The sequence below is a fragment of the Dipteris shenzhenensis genome, chromosome 2, assembly GCF_047967505.1.
Source record: "Dipteris shenzhenensis isolate YYH24624 ecotype China chromosome 2, Dip_SZ_1.0, whole genome shotgun sequence".
Classification (NCBI taxonomy): domain Eukaryota; kingdom Viridiplantae; phylum Streptophyta; class Polypodiopsida; order Gleicheniales; family Dipteridaceae; genus Dipteris; species Dipteris shenzhenensis.
The window spans coordinates 45769147-45789235 of record NC_141597.1 but is presented as its reverse complement, the minus strand read 5'-3'; the positions used below and the strand labels follow the sequence as shown (position 1 = coordinate 45789235).

The following is a 20089-nucleotide window of genomic DNA, read 5'->3' as shown; positions in this document are numbered from 1 at the left end:
ACATCATACTGTAGCATTGTGATAGCAAAGAGAATGTTGCAAACATCTTTACCAAACCACTCGGTAAAGAGCTATTCGAGAAACACCAACTAGCTCTTGGTTTGACGTAGAGGAAGGACATTCCCATTAAAGAAATGTGATGGAATGTAATGTTCAGTCCTTCTTCGATTCCCCAGAATCACCATCTTGAGGGAAGGCCTACTTCATGATGTTGATCTTGAGGGAAGGTGTTGAGAGTTCACGCTCAACATCATATGATCACGTGTGCATAGCACCATCATGTGATCATATGTGCATAGCACTAACCTTATAGAGTGCTATAAAGGAAAGGGTTAGATCCCCTAATCCTAACCCTAACCCTAAATGGGTTTGTATATATTCTACATTTTCAACTAAATCTAGTGTACAATTAGTCATTTGTGGTGTGCTCTCTAGCTGTGCCCTCTCTCCTCATCTCCACTCTTCCCCTCTCCCCTCTTCATATTTTGTCATCAAGATGCATAGCTAGAAACATCGACGAGAAGAAGGAATGATTTGAGAAGTAGAAATGGATAGATACCTAGAGAATCTAGCTATGAAAACTATCTATGTATGAAAGCAATGAAGGAGAGACCTAAAACTATAGAGTATGCAAGGGAAAATGCTTCATGAGGAATGATAGGATAGGCAAGCATATTCAACACAATAAGATTCATTTTTCATTATGAAGATGGTTTATGTGGAACTTAGTGACCTACGTAGCAATCACATATTTACTTGTCCAATAATCAAGCATGCATACCTGCCACTAGTTAAGTGGGCTCACCTCTTATATCATAGGTTACTTCAACATGCATACATTAGCACAGATTCCACCTAATTTGCGGCTTATCTATGAGTTTGGGATGATTAATCCCTTAACTCTAAGTAGTTGGCTAGCTCCATAATGTGGCTCACACACTTGGAGGATGGGTAAATGATACTAATATCTTAGAAAACCAAGACAAATTATAGCTTCTTGGTTAATAAAAGTCATGGTAGATGTTGTAGCATGGAAGAAGATGATGTGGTAATATCCATGCCGCCTGCTTATTAACTTGACACACAACATTTTCTATGTCATCACCTTACCTAAATCTCATCCTATTGACAGTCTCCTCAAGAAGTTTCATATGGCAGATTGCAAGATTGCAGCCACTCCCATGGAACAGAGTTTGAAACTTAAGAGTCAGAAAAGCCTACAGTCAATGACAAATACTACAGGCAGCTCATCGGATCTCTTATATATCTGACTATCACATGGCTAGATATCTGTTATGCAGTAAGATCACTAGCACAGTTTATGGCAAATTCAAAACAGTCTCACTGGAATTCAGCCAAAAGAGTCTTGAGATACATCAGAGATACAAGATAGTTTGGGATAGAATATAGAAGAAGTCATCCAAGGTTGCATGGATACTGGGACAGTAACTATGCTGGAGATCATGAGACCAGGAGATCGACACAGGGATATGCATTTTTCCTTGGTCAAGGTGCTGTATCATGGTTGTCAAACAATCAGCCAATTGTTTCTTTGTCTTCGACTGAAGCAGAATATAGGGCACTCACTACAGGTGCATGTGAGGCTATATGGCTCAAAAGACTATTGTCAGAAACAGATTATTTTGATGAATCAAAGCCAACAACAATATACTGTGATAATCAATCTGCTCAAGCATTGGCCAAGAATTCAGTATATCACTCTAGTACAAAGCACATTGATGTCAAAGAGCACTTCATCAGAGAAAGAGTATTACTTGCTGACATCACACTGCAGCATTGTGACAGCAAAGAGAATGTTACAGACATCTTTACTAAACCACTTGGTAAAGAGCTTTTCGAGAAACACAGACAAGCTCTTGGTTTGACGCAGAGGAAGGACAGTCCTATTAAAGGGGTGTGATGGAATATAATGCTCATTCCTTCTTCAATTCCTCATAATCATCATCTTGAGGAAAGGCCTACTTCATGATGTTGATCTTGAGGGAAGGTGTTGAGAGACCACACTTAACATCATGTTAGTACATGTGTATAGCACTAACACATATAGAGTGCTATAAAGGAAAGGGTTAGATGTCCTAACCCTAACCCGAACCCTAAATGGATTTGTATATATTCTACATTTTTAACTAAATCTAGTGTACAGTTAGTCATTTGTGGTGTGCTCTCTATTTGTTTCCTCTCTCCTCATCTTCACTCTTCTCCTCTCCCCTTTTCATATTTTGTCAACCCCCTCTGAGTCTGTCAGGTCATTACGTCCAAAATATAACAAACTGGTATACATATTGCCACCTAAGTCCGCAAGAACAACTCCTCGTGGCTCGAGGTCGTGCTTGAAAGCTTGCCTCAAAGAAAGACCTCTTCACCATTGCACCTGTTTCGTAAGTCCCGCTACCACAGTCAAGCAAGCAATTCTCGATCTGGACCCAGAAGGCCTGCTGGTAGCGCATCCTGCCTCATGCTACTAGAAGGATGGTACAATAGATGTGATGGCCGTAGAACCTTCCTTCTACTCAATGGTCCCCTTACTAATCCTCTAAGGACCTTGCGCCCAGTAGTGACCTTTCTAGCCACAATGGTGACAGGTATGTGAAGCCTTTAATGCTTTCCTTTCCTAAGCTGTCATCTTCTTTTTCTTCCCTTCTGCTCAGCTATCAAAGCCTCTGAGTGAATGTCTCTTCATCCTTCCATTGGTTATTTAGGACGAATAGAATGCAGAGTACTGAGAAGACAGGTGGGACAGCAATGTTATGGCTATGTCCTCGGATGATTTCTGCTTCCCTGCATGGAGATCACTTCTTGAAGTTCCTATAACTTGTTGATGTGCTCCCACATCAATGAAGACTTCATGAGATCCAACAATCTCATCTGGACTTCCAAAATGACCCTCTTCATAGGAGAGGTTCAATTGTACAAGGACACGAAATGTTCCCAAATACTTTTGGCCACTATCATATGCTTTACATGATTAGTCACCTGAGTAGTATAGTTTAGCAATATGAACGACTTACCCTTACAATAAGACGGTCCCACCGCTAAGACATGGTCTCGGCCTTCTTCTACTGCAGGATCCCTAGGTTGGACATAAGGGGATCATGCCTGTCAACTCTCACCAATATGAAGTCTGCCAAATCATACGATTGCAACACAGACTCAATCATGATGTGCCAGACACCGTAATTGAGGCCATCCAATTGATGGTCGATCGGAAAGGTGGGCGGAACTGGAATTTTTGCCTTGCTCTCCACCATCTCAGCCAGGGTAGACATGTCGGAGTGAAGAGAGAGTCGAACGGGATTAGAGAGTGGATAGGAAAGAAGGTAGAGAAGAGGATTGATGGAGAAAGAGAGGAGAGGGCTGGAAAAGATGATGAAGAGGCTTGGGGCCTAAGTACCTTCACACCTTCACTGTCGTATCCCTCGAAAACGCCTCCTTTCGAATCTGAAAACATCCTTCAAAGAAAGCACTCACTCCTTGACACCCGAATGGTCCACACGTCTGCACTTTCCTCAAGGACACCTCTGAACAGCAGCCCTAAAACTCCTCTCAGTTTGCTGGCTCCAAGCTCCCCGCTCCCTCCACGTCTTAGGTCTCTAGCCAACCGTGGCTCTAATACTAGGTGAGAAGTGCAGCGGAACTGAACAGAAATAGAGAGAGCAAACCAAACAAGGCACACTGAACTGAAAGGAGAGACTGCAAGGGATCTCAGGAAAAGGCCCAAGAACTGCTGGGCAAACCCTTTGAGAAAATGCTCGAGTGATGCTCCACTGAAAAGTGAGGGAGGGGGTCTATATATAGGCACTCCACACACTGCCCCCCCCCCGGCCCCTTCCCTTCTTCCCCCCTCTCGTGTCCTATCAAGGGTTGCCACACAGTGGTTGACCAGGCTAGGCTAGGTGGCCAACCAGCAGGTCGACCCACCTCTTCCTATAAAAGGCCTCCAAGGGGTGGGTCTACAGCTCCAAGGGTGGGCACACAGGCTCCCCACACTGGCCTGAACTAGGTGCCTCAAAAGGGGTGCCACGTGGTACACAACCAGGCTGCAAGAGCCCCGAACTGTCTCTGAACATGGCAGGGCAGACCTGCCTCAGATATGTAGATCCTCCGGGGCACAGGCCTTGGACTTGTTTCACGCAGATTTGTAGGATACACGTTAGATGTTTTTCATTGGGAAGAAGCAAACATTTTGTTTCCTTATTGATAATTAAGACAGTTGAGGAGTGACCCTCATACCTTCTCCCTTTGCATGCTCACTAATGTATATCTCTAGTGCATACCCATACACCTTGGCCACGGATGGTCTACCATAATGGTCTGATAGTTATCGGTGTCGATAGGGTCTGTTTCTTTCTAGATTGGAATATTAGTATTAATGGTCCAGCCATGGGAGGCCTTTATAGAAGGCCTCATTAAAAAGCTAGATAGTTTATCGAAGGCCCTCGTGATTCTTGGATTTGCCATTCTCTAGTGTTTTGATGGCCTCCTACAGTTGTGCTATGGTTAAGAGAGTGGAGGTGGTGGAGTAGGGCGTGTGCATGTGAGTGCATGAGAGAGAGAGAGAGAGAGAGAGAGAGAGAGAGAGAGAGATGTATCAACCTCTTTAGGAGGCCTCACAGGCCTATGAGACAAAGTACAATATCAGAGTGACACATGCTCATACAAGCCGCTATGAGCTCCTCCGTCTCTAGCTCCCCCAAAGTGCACAATCTGCAAATCCTCTGCTCCCTGGGTGTCTCAATCCTCAACTGATGGGATGAGACCTGCATCTGTCCAATAGCAATACTAAGGACATGTGAGACTTGTTTGTCCTCTAGATACTGGGGTATGATGCTCACTCCATCCTCTGAAACTCTCAAGAAGTGGCTGTAGTAGAACATGGTCTTGGTGGGGAGCTCCTGGTTCTCTTCCCAAGTCTGTGACGTATAAATCTGGAGTAGATCAGACCGATAATAGGATTGATCTCATCTCGTGGGATCAGGGGATCAGGAGTATCCAACCTGTGCTGATAGGAGGGGAGATGATCCATCTGGATATCCTCTCTGTCAAACTTGCAGGCAGTCATTGAGGAGGTAGGATTGATATCCCAGAAAGTGTATGCATGCACCGTAGACTTTTGGAGGGCCTTTGACACCAGAGAGTCTACCTTTGAACGAGCTCGCATAATCAGACGGCTGCAAGACATGCAGATTCCAGATGTCCCTGGAGGCCTGTCAGGTTATGTCGAGAGCACGATAGGGGTGAAGCAAGGATGCCTTCTCTCACCGACACTATCTGGGCTATATATTGATGAGATTACGACATTCATGACTGCCTAGGAGGCCAAGGATCGTGGTTGGCCGACGTGATGATACATATACTATTGTACGCAGATGACATAGTCCTTCTATCCTCCTCCACGGCAGCCCTACAGAGGCATCTAGATGCCCTAGAGGTGTTTTGCAGAGAGAGGGATCTGACAGTTAACCTTCGCAAGACCAATGTCGGTTTTTGGCTGGCCATTCATCGACACATCTTCATCTACTAAGGAGAGCCAGTGGAGATTGTACAGTCCTTCACCTACTTAGGGACAATCTTTGCCGGGCCAGTCTTCACGATATGCAACCGGGGCACATCTTACACAAGGGTGGGGCAAAGGAATGTTGCATAGGTGTGCCAGACATTTGGATATGTGATAGGTAGGTGGCTTCCCTTCGGATAAGAGCCCCCATGCAAAGGTGGGATCGCCTCCATGAAAAGATCGTATCACCTCATCCATCCTATGAGAGAGGAACGCTCGCCTCTGGCACCGTGCCAGATGTTATGAAATCCGTTGTGCCTTAGATCTTGTCAAGTGCTCTAAAGCCTGCTCCCGTACGAGGTAGGATCTCATTTCCCAGCACTTGTCGTCAAACCATGGGTTCCGTGGCATCTTCCCAACTGTTGTGGGACGAGTTGTAGATCGGTGGTGGGGAATGATCTGGTGGCGGCATCATGAATCACTGACACTAGTGTATTCGAGGCAAAAGCGAGGTCTACATCATCTCTCATGGGGGTCGCTAGCCCGTGGCACAAGTGACTCATGTATAATCAAGGGCATGATCAAAATGCACTCGGACTTGAGTGGGAGTAGGTGGATCACGTACTATGTCTGGTAGTGTAATTAAGACATTAAATGACAAGTATGAGTGGTCGACGTCAAGAGGGGGGGAGGAACTAAGAAATCCTGTACCTGTGTCATAAAAGTCAGTGAACCCATCAAGTAGTCTACAGTACTACTACCCCCTCCACGTGGGAAACATGTAAGCCCTCCAGACAATGGCCATAGCTGAAGACCATTGTATATGATCAGGTCATGTATGGCTCCCTGGTCCCATCTCGAATAGATGCCTCACATACCCTGTCACATGTGGTGCATCCTCTGAGTGTCTCACTATCATGAGCTCTAGTGGGTCTACCTAAGGTACCTGGAGGGGATCTGACTCAAAGTCAAGCAGCTCCACTTGTTTGTTCCTTGTGAGCGCATTGACGTCACCAAGGAGGAGCACCTCTACATGTCTAGAAAACTCCACAATGTCCTCATGTATGGTCTCATATGGGACGTGACTCTCTGTAGTGACCTCATGCACATATGATGATGTTTTTGGGGAAAATAGCATACTGCAATAAAGAGAGGTCTCGTATTAGGTGGCTGGAATCGTATCCACATATGTTGTGCATGCTCCTCCTTCCACATCATAGAGACAAGTGGCCTCAGGTGTGATCTAAATAGGCTTGCTACCCGTCCAAAAACTTGTATCCCACTCTCTCTCCTCCCTGTTTGCTTTCTGAAGGCTGACTGCCAAATGTATCCCGTGACTGTGTAGTCCCCGTTCAAGGCGCTCATGCGTCTCGGCGTAGAATATCATCTTTCTGTCGGTGTAAGTCTCCAATAGGCCCCTCGGATCGGACGATAGGGTGCCATTGCAATTCCATACCGCCATCTTCAATCCATGTTGTTCCCTCACCCCATGGCTTGGGCATTGTCATGTGCTTTTCTCACCTATTTTCTCTCCTCTTTCCTTCCTTTTTCGGATTATGACTTTCTCGTCTCCGTAGACAGCCTACCTTCCTTCTTCTCTGGCTGCTATGACACGTATCATCCCCTCTCTTCGATGCTCTTGCTGCAAAAGTGTAAGATCATCATCCAGGTATGTTTTGGTTCCCCTTCAGCGTGGCTCTCATACTCATGAAGGTGGATCTATCCATGGCATGCCTGAATTTAATAATCAGTGGCCTTGTAGGTGCGTCATCCCTTCCCACTAGCCACTCAGCCTCGAAGGTGAGGTTGAACTCCATCTTGGTTAGGAGTGCCTTTGCATCTGTCATGGTCTCATCCGTCATGAGTGCCTTTGCATCTTGGTCATGAGTGCGGTCAATGAAAGTCGTGGTCTCATCAATAGAGATCCCACAAAGTATCGGTGAGAGGCATCCCTGCTTCACTCTGGACGATTACTCGTTGTCAACAGATTGATTGGGTCCTTGCAAAACTAAAAAAGAAGCTTGAATATTGGCACTTGGCTACTTGGCCTCTACATGTTCGGCTCCGAATTGCTCAATCTATCTTGGTGGCATATATCCAATTTTATTTGCCTTTGATCTTCTTTACCAAGGCTGATCTTACTTCCTTTATGTCTACTGTTATGGAGATTTTTTGGTGTTCAAAACATGGCAAGAAAAGCTTGCACTTACTTTCTTTACAGCAGTCATGGTTGCCAAAAATGCATGGGGGATTGAATATTCATGTGCATATTCTTGCTCATAAGGGAAAAATGATGCTCCAATTCCTGCATGAGGATCACCCTTGAACTGTTATGATGTGTTTTTTGCTTCTTCAAATCACCACCCCTGCTTTTGGCTATTGGAGGCTTACTCAGTGGGATTTTCTCTTAGGAAGGATTGAAGGCAAACTCTGTGGTTGCCTTCTCGTCTCTCAAATGCTTTTGGATTGGAAACATCGTCTCTCGCATTTGGCTTGGCATGGACATGACTCCTTATAGGGGAATTCTTTGAGAGCTGAAAGTATTTATTGGTCCCGAGCTTTCCCTCCACCGTTGGCATTGTAGGAGCCCAGACGATCATATTTCCTTAATTCAAAAGGGATCTCCTTTGTGGCTGATGTCATTCATGATGATGGGACTCTTTTATCATTTCCATTGGCTGCTGGAAAATATGGCTTGGGGATGCATTATCGCCTTGTATGGCAGGCTATTACTCGTATGCTCCACTCTTTTCAGCCAGTTCCGCCTCTAGAACTCCAAGACAAGTTTCAGGATTGGACTCTTATGCCATTTAATTGATCCATTCATCCTTTGAAGCTGTCTCACATTACAGTGTCCTCTTTATATAAAGCTATATTGCCTCCACCTTGCGTGTCAACTCGAGCAAATCAAATGTGGGGATTGACTCATCCAGTCAAATGGTGGCGACGATGCTTGAGGCAGATTTGGCATTCCAAGCTTCCTCTTTGACAAAAACAGACTTTTTTTGGCGCATCCTATCTGAGGTTTTTCCTTCTGGACTCTTGCTCTCATGCCGGCGTATTGCTCTAGCTATTTGTCATCGTTGCTTGGCACCCAAAGAGTGTTTCTCATATTTTATGGCGTTGCCCTGACACATGTGACTTCATCGGCATTCTTTAGTAGAGATTGCAATTACGCTTTCCTCATACTACTTTCGGCAGGTTCTTCTGTCTTTTTGGGATTTATCCTTGCCAAGCGGAGTTTGACTTGTTCTTTTCCTGGGTTTCGTTATTGGGTACTTTGGACTCTCTGGAAAGATAGGAACCATAGAGTCTATTGCTCTTTGCAGTAATCTCTTTTTGATTGCGTGCGAACTCACTATATAGAGTATGATCTGCACTGAGATTTTCTCTTGATGTATTTTCCAGCTATGTATCTTTCAGCTTCCCAATTTTGGGATGCCACCTTGTAATATAAAGCATTCAAAGTTTTCACCCAAAAAAAGTTAAGTGTGTGTGTGGGGGGGGGTGGGTGGGTGTGAGAGAGAGGGAGGGAGGGAGGGAGGGAGGGTGGGACGGAGGGATGGAGGGAGTTTATTAATGTCTTCGAAAAACCAAAGGGGCTATGAGTTGTAAAAAGCCAGATACAATGAAAGCTAAGGGGTGGGGCCAATAAAAACGGGCACCCACGCCCAAAGCCATTGTCTGAGATAAGAAAATAAATATATTGTGCTGTCGTTTGTGGGAGAATACCCAAATGCAAAGGATAACGAGGGGAGGTCCTTGGCCATCCTTCATCTGACAACTATCCATCCGGATGATGGGACCTCTCTATGTTGTCTGTGGGACGAATTTCACCGGTTGGTTGAGGATAGATGAGATGATCTCGGTCATCAGCAACTCTAGGTGTGGTCAGGACTGGCGTCGTTGAGGAAGAAAATTAGTAATGGAATATTGCTGGTCCTCAACCTAATCAGTCTATCCCAGTCCCTCCCTCTTTAATCTCCAGGAGGTAGCTCATTGTCACTCCATTGATCTTTCTCCCCAAGCCATCAAACAGTAGAGAGGAGATGTCTGCAGTCCTCATGTGAGAGTCCACCTGAGGTCAAATTTGTGGAGTCATGCTCTCCGGGTTTCTACTACGTCTCGTCTGCTATTCAGTGTGACCAGAAAACCCATTTCGGGCATCCGAAACGTGTAGAAACATTTCTGCCCTAAACGTTTCATAGAAACGTGCAAAACGTGGCATTTAGGGTGAAATGTCCTGGGTACAAAATATATTATTTATACAGGTTTTCTGCACCAATTCGATTCGCCTCTCCCTTGCTTGCTCTGTTGGCTTCAAAACACTCTACTCTACCTAGCCTAAGCCCTCTATTCTATTTTCTTGCCAAACCCTCTACTCTACCCAGCCTAAGCCCTCTACTCCAGCCTCTACTCCATGCTCCAGCCTCTACTCCAGCCTGCTGCCTAAGCCCTCTACCCCCTTGCTAAGCCCTCTACTCTACTCCCTTGCTAAACTCTCTACTCTACGCTTCCTTGCTAAAGCCTAGATGCAGTATTATTTATGAAGCATATATAATATACATAAAATACAATATTTTTACGCGTTTCTAGGCGAAACACCTGCCAAAATCTAGAAACGTATCTTGTGACACTGCCGCTACTGCCTTTGGCTTGGGTCACCGGAGAAAAAGTCCGTGGTTATCCTTTGGTTGGGCTCTGATGGGCCGTCCTGTGCTCTCCTCTGCACTTGCATGAGCCGATTTGTATGTTGTTGGATCTCGAGAGAAAAATCGCCATGCATCACTGATTTGGGTGGGCCAAGAAATCTCTGAGTGGGCCAAGACCACTCCTATCCATTTAGCTGCAATGCATCAATTCATGCTTTAGCAGCTTGAGGAGAGTGCTTGGGATGCGTATATGCATAAGAACAAGTACTAGACTCAACTAATCTAGATACCATGGGAGTAGTTAAAATGACAAGGCACAATACGTGGAGACATACATGGAGATTTATATTATAGGGCTTCACTTTGAGCCATTGAAGGCAAGACCATCTAGAGGCAAGGTGCTAAAATGACTCTATGAACAGCCCATAACTCATTAAGTACCCAAGTATTGTTTTGTTCTTATGTCTAGAAGCTGGAGTTTGGAATCTATGAATGACTCTTTTTGCATATACTCCTTAAGATAAGACTCTTTCCTTATGGAATTGCTTGAACCTTGAATGGGGAAGTCTGTTTGACAAACTATATCGATTGGTTTGATATTCAATTAATGATTTGTCCTAGCACACAATGACATATGTCACCGTTTGGGGGCACTTTCTTTCCTTAGTCATATCTTAGAAAAACTTGCAAGATTTTCTCAAAGAATAGTTTTTGTCATAAAGTTTTGCTCGATAAATGGTCTATCGTATACATATCAAACGACAAGCAACAGGATACTTTGTTTGTGAAGATTTTTTTTGCATTAAGAGTGATAACATGCTAAGGTCTAAGAGTTCAAAGACTCTAGATATAATCATAGAGCAACATTTTAGTTCAAACATGCTTACTTTTTATGCTTTCTTGGTAGGTATTTCTTGCTTACAAACGTCCTTTAATGAGAAGGTTACATTATTCTTTAAACATTGTTTCAAATATCTTATTTTTCATGTCTGTGATGTGGAATGCATTTTTTGTTCATATCACATAAAGTGCAGATCCGTCACTCACATGGAAGACCAGAATGATCTCTGTGACCAATAAATACATCATAAAGCCAAAATCCAACATGAGAGTGCTCAAGGCATCTCCATGGAATCATTCCTACTTTCCAACACTCGTACAAAGAAATCAAAACCAAACTTCATGTCTATTATAGGTTTACATCAGTTATAGACCGATCATTCTTGGTCTTACTTTGAGTTCTTTGATAGATGCATGCCATATCCCTGTTTTTCCAGCTCTTCACTTTTTCCAGCTCAGCAGGTCATTGCTTGAGTTGAGCTTGGGTAAATTATCTGATATCCAAACTGTTGTGCCATTGGATTTTTTAGATTGACACAGGAGATTAATTTTATTCTCTTGAGTTAGAGAGAGAGAGAGAGACTGGCGTATTGTTCAAATGTTAAGTCAGTTGTGAATTGGCATATTCCCAGGATCGGAATTCGAAGCACAGATGTTCAGGATACATTTGAAAAGACTTTCTATGGGACCAGCCTTGCACTCTCCTCCCCTCGGCTCGTTATTCCAGCTTCACTTTTTGGATTATGGATAATAGTGCAACAAGCCACTGATATTCATATCACTTTGCAGGTATCTCTTGTAACTTCTAAGTTCAGCAAAGCAGTGCGCTTCCCCACTGAGCAACAATCAGAATCAGTTTTTTTTTTAAAGTATCAATTTTGCGACAAATGCAAAGCAGGATGACTACTTTCCCATCACAACTTGTCTGTTATATATTAAGGATCGCCTTTTCATTTGTGTTCATCAGTAAATTCCACTATCCAAAATCTTCTCTTATTGTTCTTGAGCAAAATGCTTGCTTTTTCCATAGTAGCTTACCTCTTTGTGGTTTGCAGCTGGCTCCATTGATGCTTGGCTTCTTTGCTTATAAAGGTGCCTTGTTGGTTCAAGCTTACCGTGACAATAAGGACTTAATCACGACTTTTCCCAAGGAAGAGGTGGAATCATAGGACAGATGAAGGTATGATATCTATCTTCCAGCTTTCAACAGTACTTGTCAACAAGCCCTTTGTCACACTATCAATGGTAGTGACTATCCACGTCACCATTGGTACTGAGTGATGCTTACTATCTAGCAGAGTATTCATCAATGGCTATCATTCTTGGAACATGCACTTCAGAATGAAGTGGCTGTCTACCGAGGAAGTGTGGAGAATTGTGCCTTCGAAGCTCCGTATTGTATCAAAACTATGTGCTGGTTTCTCAGTCCATAGCATGCAAGGTCTTTCTGAAATATTCTTCAATTCTTTATACTTGGTGGCTGGAGGGTCCTATTTTTGTTCTATTTGCATTCAGCTGGAATATGGTAATCCATTTGCAGCTGTAGCTGAGTGAGCGTTGTGTTTGCACATTAAGTGTACACGTCCTTAATACGTGGTTTTGACATGCTTATGGGCATTGGTCCTGTGATATATGTATAGTTTTGGAGGTTTCGATTTACGCTGACTGACTGGCTTGTGATGACTTTTATTTGACTATGTGATGGTGGTTCTGGACAAAAATTGGGCATTTCTTGGTATATGCATATATTTATACATGTATTTTAACTAATGCAACCATCTGCCCAAGATGCTTAGATGCCGATGCTATGCATGCATCTATTTATCCATTAATCTACTGCTCCATCCATCCATTTATCAATCCTTCAATCTTGCAAGCATTACACTATTTTGTCTATACATAATGCTATTTTGACCATTAAATAGACCGTGCGGTAGATGATGGTGTCTGTAAATGCTCATCTGATCAAAGGTTTCTTTTTTGAGCCATGGCTTATTGTAACATTGCATTAGGAGAATCTCACTTAAGAGGCATTGATGAGCTTTGTATAAATAGAGAACACTTTGTCATAAGTCTAACATCGTAAGATTCCAAGAGACCCGAAGAATACATCACAATGCATTGCATCCCCTCTTTCTCCTCCACCCCTTGGGACAAAAATGAGAAGGAAAAGAAAAGAAGAAAGAAATAGGAAGGAAAGCAATGAGTACATTATTAAGGAGAGCCAAGAAAAATGTACTAACAAAGCACATAGTCAAGCAGCTAGCTTCAATAGTTTTAGTAAGAAGCTAGAAGGCACTCATGATATCATATATAATTTATGTGTTCATGTTGAATGTGATGGGCTAAGAGAACACTATCTCCAAAACTCACCAACACAAGGTAGATTAAGGTGGCATAGGATAGGGTTGGTCAAGTTAACACATGTGACATATTAGGTTAAGTCAATTGGATTGACACGTGGCACAACTACCACATCAGCATAGGCTACTCTACCTACCATGTCATAAGCACATATGACATCTCTCTCTCTCTCTCTCTCTCCCCCCCCCCCTCCTCCCCCCCTCAGCCCTCCCCTCCCCTCCCCTCCCCTCCCCTCCCCACCCTCCCAAAGTGTGCGAATCTCTAATTCAGGAAAGTGTGCAAATGCTGGCTCCAAAATCTAGAATCCAAAAAAGTGTGCAAACAAATGTGATTGAGGGTTGGGAATTTCCCAACTCTCCAAATCACATTATGTTGCACACTTCTTAAAATATAGATTTTGGAGGTCAGGCCTACCTAGAGAAGGGATCAACGCTGGAGGTCAAGCTTGGTTGGACTCCAAAATGTGGGTTTTTCATAGTACATCTCTCTCTCTTTCTCTCTCTCTCTCTCTCTCTCTCCCTCCTTATCCTAGTCTTTCATTCTTCTCTCCTCTCCTCCCATCTTTCCCACGTCTCCATTTTCCCTCCACACTCCTCTCCCCTCTCCCTTATCCCAGTCCATTCTCCTCTCCTCCCACCTTTCCCACATCCCCATTTTCCCCCCACACTCCTCTCCCCTCTCTCTTTGTCCTCATCCCACTCTCTTTCTCTCTCTCTCTCCAACCTTGCACTCTAAAATCTAAAAATCAAGAATATGTGCATCTAAATGCGATTTGGAGGGTTGGGAATTTACCAACCCTCCAAATCACATTTCGTTGCACTCTTCTTTAATTTTAAAATTTGGAGGTCAGGGTAAGATAGAGAAAAGTTGAAAGCGAGAGAGAGAGAGAGAGAGAGAGAGAGAGAAAGAGAGAGAGAGTGTGTGTGTGTGTGTGAGAGAGAGAGAGAGAGAGGGACTTTACACTCAGCTATTTGATATTTCTTCATTCTTTTGTTCCAATTCTCAATCCATTTATAGGATTTGTTTCTGTCCATATTAATGGATTCGCTCTCTGCATGCATTGTCTAAGCTTTACATGCACTCGTCATTTACTTTTACCTTTTTAATGTCTACTGTTGAGAGTTCACGCTCAACATCATGCGATCACGTGTGCATAGCACCATCATGTGATCATATGTGCATAGCACTAACCCAATAGAGTGCTATAAAGGAAAGGGTTACATCCTTAACCCTAACCCTAAATGGGTTTGTATATATTCTATTTTTTCAACTAAATCTAATGTACAGTAAGTCATTTGTGGTGTGCTCTTTAGCTATGCCCTCTCTTCTCATCTCCACTCTTCTCCTCTCCCCTCTTTATATTTTGTCATGGTATCAGAGCATGGTTCTGTCTTTCGCTGAGGCGCCATCCTTCTTGTGAGAGTGATTGAGAAAGATTGAGAGAGATTGAGTGTTTCATTCACTTCCGTAGAGTGGTGGAAAGTTTCATTCATTGAGTGGAGAATTGCATTCATTGGAAGTGATTTTCGTTCATTCTAGTGATTTCTTCATGAGAGATTGAGATAGTGATTTCTTCATGAGAGATTGAGAGATTTCTGTAAATCTCCTTTGCTCATTCCGGGACATTTTCGTCCATTGCAATTCTTCTTGTGAGAGAGAAAGATAGGTATTTGTCTTGAGAGCTTTGTGAGAGTTTTGAGACAGCAAACAGGGAGAGATTTCATTGAGGGAGAGAGAGAAAACTACATGTGGAGACCCGTAGCTCCAAAGCTCGACTCAGCGGGCAGCTCCAATACTCAAGCTTCAAGCGAAGCTCGACTCAGCCGGCAGCTCCAACACTTCAAGCTTATGGGACTTCAAAGCTCTAAGCTTCTATACGGCCGCTAAACCTCTCCAGCGCTCAAGTTGCTCGAGTCCATTGCCAAAGAAGCGACTACTCAGGCTTCCTTGCAACGAGGGCTCCATTGCCTTCTCCAGCCTCAGCATGCCTAGCACGACGACCTTTATCACGGGCCTCTGATTAACAACGCTCAGAACACAGGCCAGCCTTCCAACGTGGTGCCTTTTACATAGCATCTCAACAGCCGTCTAAGCAACGAGCTCACCCATATAGCAAGCGCACACACCTAGCATCTTGCGGCTCCCTGCAATCTCAATTGCGAGGCTTCCAACGATGCAATGGAGGTTGGAATAGACCGATGTCAATGGATGAGCCATGCAACAAACGGTCGGTACCTAAGACTCGACTAGCGCCTGCAAATCGGTCTAGCGGTAGTGACTCCAGCTCTCCCAGCACCCGGCGCTCCAACGAACAACCGTCTTCCTCCTTCAATGGACTCAACGGAGCTCTTCTGGTCCAACTGACTCCACACCAGCAATGCGGCTCCAGCCTCCTTTCCACCATGAGAAGCTCTACAGACGATCTCCACAAAGCGCCGTCAACCGAACTCCAAGCAGCTTCAAGCCATAGCACACGGCTTGCAGAGAAAGTCAAACAACTACACAGCTGACTCCTGCTCGCAAGCTCGGCTCCTAAGGTCCACGTAACCCACGCGACCTCTCAACAACTGAGATGACCTTCACGAAAGCTTTGGCTTCCTCTGCTACGAACTCTTCAACGCTGCACATGACACAGGAGCGCTCCATCAACAACCCACGACTCCATTGATGAAAATCCGTAGACAGATAGAATCTTTTTAGATTTCATCGAAATCTCAAAAGATTTTGGTTGCCAGTTCTACCACACGTGGCGTCCCATACCAAGATGCTATCCCAGGGTCACCACTCACCTCCGGAGTGGTCTTCGAGCTGACACATGTCTCTTATTTGCCACGTCGGTAGCCTCGTGAGGCTACCACATCATCAACCTTATCTGCCACGTCAGCACTGCCAATTTGCCATGTCATCAGTAACATGTCATCATTACCACATCAGTATTACATCATCATTGCCACATCAGCATTGCCATGCCATCTGTTGACATCATCATCTGTGCCACCTCAGCCACCTCAGCAGTGCCACCTCAGTTGTCCAGTCAGCATTAACCCCTGCAGGCACAATTATCTCTTCACAGGCACTTCATGTGACCACAGCTGCCACCTCAACACAGGCTCCACAGGCACATTACTGCATGTGACCCACAGTGACACATCATCATTGAGCACCATTTGCACTCCTTTTGCCCCTCCACTTAGATCAAGTCGTATCTCTTGATCCAAGAAGAATTTGAGGGCGCTCCAAAAAGGAAAGTCGCTCAATTTTTCGTGCTCTACGTCCTCATCACATCACGCACACATTTCGGTGCAAGTTACACTCACATTTGAGCCTCGTCAACAAAACCACTTCTTACATGCACATCAGCCTCTACATCGACGCATCTGACCCAGCACTTAAAAAGAACAAAAGAAAAGGAATTATTTATTGTTCTTTCATCAATCGATGGTTGGTATAGATTTAGATCAGAGTAGACTAGTTCATCATATAGGGGACGCTTTGAATTTTCCCAAGTTGCCAATCTAAGCCATGCTCGAAATTTTCAACTAGTACCTACTTGGAGTCAGTCCATACGCTCACATACGGTTTCACATCATCACATTACCTGAAACTTGACTTTCATCAGTTCAGTGAGCAGACTTCAAAGTTTTTCAGAGGCATTGCCCATTGTTCAGTGGACAGGTAGCATTTGATTTCACACACACATGCCACCATTGTAAAGCCTACACTGCTATTATACGGCATTGTGTACATCATTTCAGTCTTGTAAAGCCTCTTGGCTATTCCCGGGATCATTTGCCATAAGCCTTGTAACACAGATCTAAGTTTATATATTGCAGTTCTATCTTCACCCCCGACAGTTCAGAGTCAGTGTTTTACAGTTCATTTATACAGTGATTTTCAGGACACTTTGAGTACATTTCTTGCACCATGTCTACGACTAGCAACCTCAATTTGGAGGCATCTACTAAGCTAGATAACTCCAATTACGGTACATGTAAATACCGAATGGAGACCATTCTTGTACTTCAGGACAAATGGGAGTATGTCGATGAATCTACACCTAGACCATTGGACGATCCAGCCAGCTCTACTCCACCTGTTGTTCACATCACGAGCAACAGGATCTACAACGGCATCTACAGCTACACAAACAGTTTCTGTACCTATAGCAGATCCTGCCATTGCTCGAGCTAAGGCAGAATGGGATAAGAAAGACAAGTACGCCTATCATCTGATTAAGTAGAATGTGTAAGATGTCATGCTAGGACAGCTCAACATAGTCAAGACATCGAAAGAAGCATGGAATATGTTCGTAGCTCTCTATGAGTCAAAGAACACATCCATGATTCTCACACTGAGAAACCAAATCAACCAGAGTTTCTGCAATAGCAGCGAAACCGGTGCTGCTTAGCTCTACACGATTCTACACCTAGACCATTGGATGATCCAACTAGCTCTACTCCACCTGTTGTCACAGCACGAGCAACGGGATCTACAACTACACAAACAGTTTTTGCATCTGTAGCAGATCCTGCCATTGCCCGATCAGGCAGAATGGGATAAGAAAGACAAGTACACCTATCATCTGATCAAGCCATCTGATCAAGCAGAATGTGCAAGATGTCATGCTAGGATAGCTCAACACATCGAAAGAAGCATGGGATATGTTCGTAGCTCTCTATGAGTCAAAGAACACATCCACGATTCTCACACCGAGAAACCAAATCAACCAGAGTTTTTGCAACAGTAGCGAAACCGATCATGCTTATGTACTCCGGATAAAAGACTACAACAATCAACTCGCAACAGTAGCAGGAGAGACTTTGAACCCAACGGAAATTATTCAAGTAATCTTGAATGGACTAAGAGAGGAATACGAGAATCTAGTCCAGAGTATTGCCATCCCCAACGGCAACGGCAAATTTCGACACTGGAAGAACTTCAGTCAGTCCTACTTGGTAAAGGACTCAAGACGCAAGCCATTCAAGCACGGAAAGTTCATTCTAATGATCAGGCATTTACAGCTTTAGACAGAAGCAAAGGTAGAGGTAGAGGCAGAGGTAGATCATTCAAGAGAAGTGGACATCATCAGCAAAGTCAAAGTCAGAATCAGCATCAGCATCATCCTTAGCAACATCAGAATTATCAAAGTAGAAATCATTCCAATCGAGGAAGATTCTAAGGATGAGGGAATGCATCCACCAACGTGTCAAACATTAAGTGCAACTACTATCACAAGTTTGGACACTGTGAAAGGGATTGCCACGCAAGAAGCAGTACGACCAAGTTAGTTAATCCAGCAGTAATCGAGGGAATTTTCGCGATAGAGGAAATCACCGTGGTGGATATTCTAGTCATTGTCATTTTGCAAATGAACATGGAAATATGTTTCTTGCAAGCGAGGAAATGCAGCAAACTAATACAGAGTGTACCTAGACAAGTGTACCTAGACACTGATTACAATCCCAAAGAGGATTTCAGCTACTATCAAGTCGACCAAGTGGAACAGGATCCTTGGTATATCGACAGCGGTGCATCATCTCACATGACAAATCATCAGGAATCATTCATAGAGATGAAACCATTAGAAGGTCAGAAGAATGTCATCTACACAGCAGATAACACACCAAATCTAGTTCAAGGGACATGTGTTATCCCTATGAATAATTTCACTGGTATGAAAGGATTGCTGAAAGATGTGCTGTATGTTCTGAAGCTCAGCAAGAATCTTTTGTCACAGTAGGTCAAATAACGGAACACAACTACCGAGTCATCTTCGACGAAGACGAATGCACTATCAGAGATAAATCCAAAAGATGTCAGCTAGTAGCAAAATGTGTCAAGGAAGGACGCTTGTACATAATGCTAGCTACAATACCAGAAAAGCATGCCATGTCAGCTCAACTGCAACAGATGCCACTATCTGCAAAATGTCACAAGAGATATGGTCATGTCAATTTCAAGTACTTGTTAGATCTCATGAATCAGAATATGGCAATTGGGATTCCGAAGCTACAGTTTCTTGGAAAAGTTTGCAAAGTATGCTGCTTCGGCAAACAAAAGTGAACCAACTTTGACAGAAGTACCTCTCATGCATGAGGTATTCTTGATTTGATACTTACAGATGTATGGGGTTATGCCCAGACCAGCAACATCAATGGTTCACTGTACTACTTGACTTTCATCGACGACTACAACAGATATTGTTGGGTCTACTTTTTGAAAGAGAAATCTGAAGTGTTTTCTAGATTTCAAGAACTCAAAGCCATGGTAGAAAACCAGACAGGCAGAAAGATCAAGGTCATGAGATCAAATAGAGGAGGTGAATACATGTCTTCAGCATTCATCAACTTTTGCAGAAGTCACGACATTTGAAGACAGTTCACTTGTGCAGATACTCCTCAGCAGAATGCAAGAGCTGAAAGGAAGAATGGGACTTTAGCAGACAGTGCTAGAGCAATGCTTAGTGAAAAGCATCTTTCGAATCAGTATTGGGCTTCTCAATAGCCACTGCAAACTATTTGCTTAATCGGCTTCCTACTGAACCAAGACAGAGTATGACTCCTTATGAAGCATTCACTGGACATAAGCCACACATTGGGCATCTCAGCATATTTGGTTGCTTAGCATATGCCCACATACATGTTGATCATCGCAGGAAATTTAATGCGAAGTCACACAAATGCATCATGGTTGGCTACAGTGAAGAAAGGAATGCATA

General features: G+C 43.8%; 1 protein-coding gene across 2 annotated transcripts in view; it reads left to right on the top strand.

Annotated features, from left to right (window-relative positions):
• The window catches only part of LOC147904846 (NF-kappa-B inhibitor-like protein), a 104016-nt gene extending 91301 nt beyond the window's left edge, over positions 1–12715 (top strand). The window contains exons 8-10 of one of the 2 annotated variants that reach the window (XM_087395836.1): positions 11640–11796; positions 12063–12187; positions 12306–12715. In XM_087395836.1, the coding sequence (XP_087251962.1) occupies positions 11640–11796; positions 12063–12176 (271 nt within the window). In that variant the 3' untranslated portion in view covers positions 12177–12187; positions 12306–12715. Of the gene's footprint in view, positions 1–11639; positions 11797–12062 lie in introns of both variants that reach the window. The other variant, XM_087395828.1, reaches the window with a different exon arrangement.
• The last annotated feature ends 7374 nt before the right edge of the window (positions 12716–20089 follow it).